Below are 10,048 nucleotides of genomic sequence, written 5' to 3' on the forward strand. Positions count from 1 at the left end.
CAAATGAAGTTCCTATCCAAATGGTGAATGACCTGTGACCTACCCCATAACCTTTAGGCTAAGAAAACACCACGAAGAACATAAGATAATTCAAGATATTAAAGCAAAAAAGTTCAGGTGGATACTATACTACAACTGCCTTCCTGGCAACATCTGGACTTACATTATATTATATTAACATTCAGACCAAACTGGTTTGGGTGAGAGTTACTTGTCATCATTTTTCATCATCCAAATCAATACATTTGTTAAAACTGAACTGATGGCATGGACAACAACACTGAAGGGGCTCAGTCTGTCTAACTTCTCCTCAACCTCAGTGGAAAACATCATAAATTGGAAAATCTGTGCGGAAGAGTTCATGAGGGAAATGAATCTGACTGACTTTAACCACAAAACTAAAATAGCATGAGAGAAAAACAAGTTTTAGTTATTGCTACTTACGTGTGGGACTGAGGCCTGGGGGAGGCAGACAGGATTACAAATTGTACAGTCCACAGATAGATATTCTTTCAGAAGAATATGGAAAATGTAATATTTACAATTACAGGTCAGAAGATAAATGTTCCACTCTGCACCCCAGAAACTGTTGTTTCTGCCTCTCCAGTCAGACTCCTTAATAATTCAAACTCTGATATTTGCCATGTGACAGCTATTTGAGAGAGGAAGTCTTTGGAAGCTGTGTACTCCTGGGACAGAAAACACACAGGCTGTACTAACACAAAGGTCGCCCTCAGTGTTATGCTTCTCATTCCCTATTCACTGCTAAAATACAGTTAGGCTACTGCCCAGATCTGTTTATTATTCAAGACAATGGAGACAAAAAAAGAAAATACCATAAACCAATGCATACCTTCTTTATTTCATTTTTCTATGCCATGCCATTACAACAAAATGATGATAGTCAATGCTAAAATGTTCATTGTTGACTGTGAATTAGTCTATCAGATGCTGTTGGTGCACAGCAAACTGTAACATGATATAGTACAGTTGAGTTTAATGACTTTGTTACATCAACATACTGCAGTCGGTACAATTTCAAGTGACAATCCTGAAGTGCGAGTTCAGAAGAAAGACCAGAGGTGGAAAGAAAACACCTGAATGGAAAATGAAAGGGTGAGATAAGTATTCAGGCACTTAGAAATCCTTTCGGTTCCTTGGCTACACTGTGCTTCATTACATTGTACATGCATTTAGTACACTATCCTGATCCTGTACGAAAATGAAACTGCCTCTACGAGACAAGGCTAAAGGGTTGTATCACATTCAATAACAACTAATTAAAGGGATTTCAAATATTTTACACAACATCAACATTCCTATTTACACGTGATCCTATAGTCCTCACTACCAACGGATTCTAACTGCATCACTTAGACGACCACCACTATACAACCTCTGTGACATGCTGATGGGAATTTTACAAGGTACCACCAACACTCAGCCTCCAGCACATCACCAACTTTGGAGGATTTCTTAAGATTATCATTTAAAAATCCTTTTTTTTCTGGGTTAAAACATCATTTCCTGTACTTTTATGTATCAATAATATGATTTTCTGAATGTGATGTGGGAGGCATTTGAGAAAATGACATCAATCTTCTCTTCACCCGCGGCTGGGAGCATTACTCTACACAGTGTTATTAAAGGGAAATGATGCATGCATGGGCTTGTGGTAATTTGTGATAACTGAGATGATCATATACTCCACTGTGACATCTCCCCCTGAGAGGGCCTACTAAGAAAGACACTATGCTGGACTGTAAAACTGTAAAATGTACCAGCTCTGACTCAAACTACAAAGCACCAACAACAGAAACTAACATTTAGTCTTGTGCTTAGTTGTGATCATTGGAGATACATAAAAAACTGACTCAGACTACAACTGATTAAACACACCAGCTACAAAGGAGACTTCACACACAGAACATCATGTAGGACATTCAACAAAATGACGGTCATGACACATGTGTGAGGGTGTAGAGACAACAAGGATTTTAAGGTCATCAGTCAGAGTTTGGTTTTATCCAGCTCGTGATGGAGCTTCAGTCCTCCCCTCCAGCTCTTGTGCACTCCATCTGCAGAACTTCCTCTTCTTCTTCAAACTCTTTAATGATGCTGTGTTTTGCAGTATCCACTTCCCTTTCCAGAGCCCAGACTCTCCTGGTCCCTCCCCTCTATTTAGATTCATAACAACTTCAAAAGCTTATTTTTCAGAATGACTCTCTATGCAAAGGTGTCTAGTAACTATTCTCACTTTTCCCACTGTCAGCAATTGGCAACTAAATTTGGAGGAGTAAATACATTGGGAGACCAAAACACCTGATAAGGTTGGGAAAAGTCATGGATATGGTTAATAAAAAAAGACCAGTGACAAACTCAAACTCCTGTGTCTTGCATCAAAGACAGACCGACTGGATTGTTACACCAACCTCCACATTGTCACTTTTTTACGCTGTATTCACCAACTTGTTACCCAAATTTTGGCGTATGATGGAAATAGTCAGCTGCAGGATCAACCACTGTGAGCAGAACTTCAAAGGTTCTGGGCTGGTTTCAGAAATGTTCTGTAGTGTTGGATGTGATTGGCCTTGTTAAAAAAAAATTCTGGTCATCTACCAAAAAAACAGTTGTTGACTTTGACCTCTTAAATGCTGCCACCAGTTTCCAATGTTCATTCAATCTCATTTCTAGAGTCCTTAACCCTTCAACAATACAATGTTTACCACAGCAGTTGCTCAGGTCAGGTCAAACCTAGGCAGTCCTGTCTGTAGTGAGCAGCAGCAGGCATCTGGAAGTATTGACTGATTGTAAGTTGTAAGTTAAACTAGGATGCTTCTGTTGGTCTGAACTGATTTAGTGTTCATCCTGGTGGGGTCTGCATCAGCCAATCCTCCAAAGTACATAAAGACCCATCAAAATTCCATTAACTCACGACAGCTTGACAAGCAGTTGATGAAGATGGTGGGATATGGTGAAAAGCTCAGCAAACACTGCTCACTGGACCGTGACCTGATATAATTAAGTCAAACTACTTTTTCCACGGTCAAGATTTCCATCTTGGCCCCTTCCTTCCCTTTCTTGAAATGTAATGCCTCACATGCCGTCAAATTCTAAAGTTTATTTTGATGTATAATGAAGTGATTTTTATTTAATTTTTTTTATCACATAGTAGTAGGTATATTACAATTTGTCTGTTTGTTATTCTGACATGTGGTGTATGTCAGTTTATTACCATGAGAACAGGAATATAAAGAGAGCGTTTTCATGTTATTTAATATTTAATAAGATGTCATGGTTTCATAATATTTCTCACCATTGTTCCACCTGAATTATTGATGAAAGAGACTGTCCTATTATTATAGACACCCATCATATTATTAGTTGGTACATGAATCTGGTTAAAGGGGTAGATCCAGGAATTGGATTATCACTTTCGATAATTTTCCAAGATAGTGCATTTGTATTTATTTCAATCAATTTCTTAGGATCTTTGGACTGTGATGTGAATTTCTGGCGTAAATGTAATGGTGTTAAGATATATGGGTTCATACAACGGTTCAGATCCAGATGGAAATCCACCTTGGACTGGTTGTTCTACTGTAGACAATATGGTACTACAGTACAACCCAAATACAATTATTGTTTATTTCTAGGGCTGCCCCCAAAGTGTCATTGGCGATTAGTGATTGGACAGTTAATCACCGGAAGAGAAAAAAAAAGTTAATAGGAAGTCACAACAGTCACTCAGTCATGGACAGACATCATTTAAGTGGCTGGTCCCCATGGTTATAAAATACTGAGTGTCTTAGGTTTTACAAACTGGGCAGTCTTAGTAATAAAATGATATATGTGACTTAGAGACGTGGTACAATGAACAGCAGCAACAACGTCTTTATTTTTACTAACACACGAGTGACAAGTGAGAATTCCTGTCTTACGGCAACTCAAATATCAAAGCAACCTGCATACACAGAACAGTCTGTTACAGTAATTACACACCCATGTGTCACCATGGACTCCCAAAGTGTGGATCATTTCACGAGGCTTAAGGACAACTCTAACATGCAAATGCTGCAGACACACATTTGCCTGTCGTTCTCTGATCCCAAACAACGCTTGGTATTTGTAACATTTAGCTTAACATTAACCATTTAGCATGTTCACTCACTTCCACATCCTCTTTGCTCATTGCTTCGGCATATTCAGAGTGAATATGACCGAGCCTGGAACGTTAACAGGCAGTCTGCTTTCTACACACACTTCCTGTTGATATTTTAGGCCTCATTATTAGAGATTTGCATTTTTCTTCAGTGTAGCGCTACATTATCCATGTTGCTCATATTCTTTCTGAGCCTTGGACACAGACCATTTTCAATGCCCTCAAAAAGTACACATTGTAGTAAATGAATTAACTGAATTCATACAAACATGCAATGACCAGTCAACTAATGGTTTTACCTGACAACTATCAGTTGACTTGGAAAACTTTAGTCAGGGGCAGCCCAAATTATTTACCAGCCAGGCTGGCAACCAAACTGTGCAAGATGTTATCGTTTGTAGACTGTAATGTCCTCTTTCCCTGTTATTATGATCTGAAGTGTCTCACTGAACGTGCTCAGATTCAGAGCAGAGTGAGTTACAGCCTTCAGCTATAACATCTATGCTTTTCTATGTATCAGGGTGGATTTCTATAGTGGCCTTGTCAGAACTGCAGCCCTGAAGAATGTCTACAATACCACTCGTTATAAACTCATTTAGTGTTGGTCACGGCGTTGTAGCAGGTAATACACAGAAGCTAGCAACCATTTTGACTTACCAGCATTTAGTTTTGACTTAAAAAGTAAAGAATTTAAGCAATTTAACATATTTTACTGATGAGTTTTGACAATAAATGGCATAGTCTTTACTAATTCAGACTGAGTATCTTATATAGAGGGAGGACACTGGAGCACACGGTCAATTAAATAGATTTATTGGTGCGGCCCTTCCTCCCTTTTTTGAGTATCTTATATGTTTGACAATTTTGTCTTTATCTGTTATCTACAAATCAAATATTGATTTAATAGCTCACAAATTTAACTTACTGTAGTTAAAGTGTTACATACATTTAACATAATTGTAATTGAACATTTTTACTTTTTATTTTCTCTTAACATTTATAAGTTTCACTTATTGGGGAAAAAGGGCTTAAATAGAATCTAGTAGCCTATTCTTAGCCACAGTGAGTGAACATTCGCAAAACTTTTCGGTGAAATCTAGACCCGCTGTTTGCTGCCTGATTGTGAAAACTTGAGGTAATTCACCTGTTTAGATGACAGGTTACCATAGTTTTCAAGAAAAGCATGGAGTTAATACTTGATACCATGTACATTCAAAGATGTAATACTTTTACACAAGGTATGGAATAAATGGTCTCTATAGAAACATCATGAGTTGGGAAAGGCTGAGGTGTGACACTGTGGAGATGTAGATCTCGTAACATGATTCCATTTGAAGATTCAGTTGGTTCAGCAAGTGTTTACAAAACTCAATCTGTTCTTTCTAGTAGCTTTGAGATACCAAAATGAGGGCTCTGGAAAAAATGGATTCAAGGGCGTTACAACTTAAAAATATATTTGTATTCATCAGATATTCCAAATTTTCATCTAAAAATAGCCATTGTCATGCCAATATTTAAACCTGAGATTTAGATTTTTAAAACTCCATAAGTAATTTCTGTAGAAAATATATTGTTGGTATTAACATTATTAGACTGTGGCCTCCCATCTCATCTTATCTCAGATCAGTCGTGAACAAACCCTGGTAAGAACATAAAACAAGATTTCCAAAATACAAAGATTTATCTGCAGTTTTGATGCTCACATCACTAGTGGTACAAATAGTAAACATTGGGTGGGTCCTGGTACATGAACATTTTAGTGTTCCTTAGGGTTGTGGAGGACACTGCTGTCAGACAACAGTGCTAATGTCGTCGGCCTCGTCCGGCTTCTTGGGCTTGCTGGGGAGGGATTTGAGGTACTCCAGGTGGCGTCGAGCATCCTCTTGGTTCTGCCGGACATAATACACCACGTATGAAATCACCATGGCAAACCAACCAAACATGGTTACCAACATAGCGTAGTCTGTGGTCCTTTTGGCCAGGTTACACAGGTCAGTTTCCACGGCCATGAAAGGTCTTCCCTCGTGGTCACGAAGCTCGGAGCTCCTGCAGAGAACCCGGGCGGCGGCCTCGTGGTTGTGGTGGGCCATCCCGCTGATGGCCTGCTGGAAAGCACAGTCACAATGCCAAGGGTTATCATCCACGATGACGCGGGCCTTGAGCCGAGCGAAAGCATCCTTGTGTACGCTAGTAATACGGTTGTGGGACAGGTCCAGCACCTGTAAAGTGGCCTCTATGCCACTGAAGGCTGCTTCCCCTAAAGTCTCCACTGCGTTGTATGAAAGATTAAGCTCCCTCAGGAGCCGAAGTCCGTGGAAAGTCTGGTCAGGTACGGCTCCAATCTGGTTGTGATCCAGTCTCAACAGGACGGTGTCCACCGGGAGGCTCGGGGGGATCTCTTTGAGGCGGGACTGACTGCAGGTAACGTTGAGGCCATGGAGGTGGGGGTCACGTTGGCAGATGCAGCCTTTTGGACACATACTGGCCGAGGGGAAGCACAGGGCCATGAGGACAAGGCTCTGAAGGAGCAGGCACATGGGGATGGAGCGTGACAGCCACAGGTCCAGCAGAGTCATACTGACCGGCCGTCAGCAGCATCCCGCCTAGGGCCACAACCCCGACTGATCCCTTACACAAATGGCATACTGGTGACTGGTCCTCACTCACCTCCCAATAAAGATACTGGACTGCCAACTGACATTATCATGCTGGGTTGAAGCCTGAAACAAGACCAAACAGAAAGACAGGTTGAACTTTTCAGCCAATAGGATATCCATACTCCATAATATAACTCAGATTTTTCCCTGTTAAAAGGGTTTTCCATGGAGTTTTTCCTCAGTCGATGTGAGGGTCTAAGGGCAGAGGATGTTGTTATGATGCTTTGTGAAGCCCTTTACTGTTTGTAAAAACGGGCTATATAAATAAAATTGCCTTGCCTTGCCTTCCCATAACCTGCGTCTTTTACTATCTATCGCGATAGCTTGAATTGATTGTTATAGTGAATCAAGAATATATTTTACTGGGTTTGTCTGACTCTTATCTGAAGGTGGTTTGGAACAAGAAACCAAAAGGGAAACCTAATCTGTGGGGTGGAAGCATTAAAGGGACAACGAGGAGTTTTGGAAAAGCGAAGTGTTTTCACACTACATTTATGAGCCTCTGCGGGCACCGTTCTTTGACCGGCACAAGACAGACTCACGTTTTCATTCATCAAGAATTAAAGTCAGAGGTTCAAAGACGATCACATACCGTCGTAGTTCCAACCATAAACGGCGATTCGGCGGCATTATTCTCATGACTCGCCACGAAACCGAAAGTAAAGAAACGCTGGTCGGCTCGACCAGCATTTCCGCCACCACTAATAATAACAAAATAACGATAGGATATATTTATCGAAAATGGGCCCATTAACAAGTGTGGGTAGCGTAGATTCATCCACATTAACGTGAGACTTTTTTATAACCAAATAGAAATTCCTCGTTGTCCCTTTAAAAAGGTTATTTTACCTGCACTTCATTCTTCACATACCAAATTGCATTGTTGAATTACTAACTACTTGTACAGACTGACCGAGAACACTTTTTCTTGTCATTCTTGTTCTCAAGACGAGCTCCTCAACAGCAGATCATCAGATCAGTATTTCTCAGAGTTTCTAGGGGGTTAACTGTGGTTACAAAATATTTTACAGTGATGCCAATCAGAGCTTAGAAGATCAATATTGACCTCATGTTACCATGATAGCACATTCATGACATCCATGACAATCAGTTTCCCACTGTCCTCTTAATGAGCAGGAAGAGACAGAAAACCAATAAACATGGACTTGATGTGAGTTTCTATTATGAAATCTTTACCTTGTTTTTAATAAAGGCAGACAGAAATATCATGGAATAAAAGTCCCCAGATAGAATTATAGCCCACTGAACACAACCATTCTTTTACCTTATGTGACCAACTCTGCAACATACCATCTGAAACTAAATTAAACAAATGATCCTCAGTACTAAATCATCCATGTATAATTAATACATGTTCATTCATTAACCTTAGAGGTGGCAGTAAGTGTATTTAAAAAAAAAATGTTCCCATTTACAGTTATGATAAATCACAAAATGACTCCAGCTCTGGATTTAATGCAAAAACACAATAAGTTTCATAGAGATGTGTCCCTCATGATGTTTCCGAGGCTACAGATCCGAGTTCTTTCATGCCACTGAATGTGCATGGATCGCATGGCTCACATCTAAAGCATTATAAAGCAGCTATAGCTGGTATTTTCATAATGGCAGTAAATATCATAGGGTATTGTGGTCAGTTGTGGTGATGGACCTCCAGAGACTCATAACCTGAACCTGCTGCGTCCCTCACTATAACAGGGCTTTACAGGTTCAGCCGTGCATCCCTGTTCACACCTGGCTTTAACGTTTATCTGGCCTGATCTCTAAGTATGTTGGTTCACACCTGAGTTGGAATGTGTCTGTGTCTCCTGTGACCACTTGTGATCAGATGTCACGTTCTGGTTCAACACACTGGCTAACGAGCACATCATTTCTGTTGTCAGTGTAATTCAGTGAGTGATGGAAACCAACATTTATTTGTCTATAGAGTGAGGGAGTGAGATCTGATCACTAGTGGTGACTGGAGACATGTGCAGACGTATCTTAAGGCAGGTGTGAACAGACGTACTTAGAGCTGACCACTGTGATCAGGCCAGTGAAGACAGTGGCGTATTCAGGGAGTGGCCTTGGGGAACTACCCCTGAAATCTGATTGGCCACCCCAGGTGCCACCCCAAAATATAATGGGCTATATGCCCAGTCAGAAGCATTTTATACATTGTTTATACTGGCTTTTGTAAAGTAATTCTTTTCTCATTGAGGTTTTCTATCACAATTGTATGTTGCTGCTCTCGTATTTTGTATTTTCTATATGTTCCTGTCTAGTATTTCTTGCAGTGTTAGTAATTTAAGTATGGGTTTTGCAGACAAAATGGGTATGGTGAGGGTGTGTGTTTGTGTGTGCACGTGCTCGCGCTTCATGCCACCCCACCATAAGTCAGTGTCCCACTTGGGCCACCCCTATCAAAGATGTCTGGTTACGCCCCTGAGTGAAGACACATGTTGGTCTGAAACGTGGTCTCAGTGATCAGATCTCAAAGTCATCCTCCATGCGTTTGGATGTTAAGTGCTGCTTTTAACCAGTCCACAAAGTCAATGTATGTGTGAATGAGAGAGCGAGAACAGGCCATCGGTAGCTGTCCTTCAAGGACACAGGACACATTGTGTTCACACTGCAGAGGAATGTGGACACTGAATGAGGTCTGAGTCACTGGATTACCAAAGCATCTTCAGTGTGTGTTGGGTGTGTGTGTTCTCACCTGAATTTTGAGGTGAACACTGAGATCAGATCACCTGAGATGTTGATACCACGTCTGAACAATGTTACCCTGTAAAGTCCTGTGTTCCTTTTTACAGCCAAATCCTAAGGATTCTACCTTCGACCCCGAATAAGAATGTCAGCAAGCTAACAAGCTACAATAATGTCTGTACAATAAACCAGGCCAGTGAATCAAGTCGGTGTTAAAAGGATTAAGGTCAAACTCTGACCTGCTGGACAGAAAGTCAGAAAATGGGCCAAAGTAATGGAACAACATGCTGCCACCTCTTGGAGCCACATAGCTACTGGAATTTGGAGCCATCATCCTGAAAGGCCTTTGATGCAACGCTTCATCCAAAACTTTCTGTCGCGTACATGAGATGTGATGGAAATAGTCTCAAACTTCAGCCTGGCCGGTCACTTCAGAAAAGCCTCTGAGCTTTGGTCAAGTTTGTTTGAGGTGCACTGAGGATTTAACACTGACCCTACGGTGGCCCTGACAGCTCCATGC

At 40.8% G+C, this 10,048-nt stretch overlaps 1 protein-coding gene across 1 annotated transcript; it reads right to left on the bottom strand.

Annotated features, from left to right (window-relative positions):
- Positions 1-5,952: 5,952 nt before the first annotated feature.
- lrrc3b (leucine rich repeat containing 3B) lies at positions 5,953-6,738 on the bottom strand (the record flags this gene model as incomplete). Its single annotated transcript, XM_083981819.1, has 1 exon — positions 5,953-6,738. One exon carries the CDS (start codon positions 6,736-6,738, stop codon positions 5,953-5,955), a length of 786 nt encoding a protein of 261 aa, XP_083837945.1.
- Between the last annotated feature and the right edge of the window lie 3,310 nt (positions 6,739-10,048).

This window comes from Trachurus trachurus, assembly GCF_905171665.1.
Source record: "Trachurus trachurus genome assembly, chromosome: 11".
NCBI classification, from domain to species: domain Eukaryota; kingdom Metazoa; phylum Chordata; class Actinopteri; order Carangiformes; family Carangidae; genus Trachurus; species Trachurus trachurus.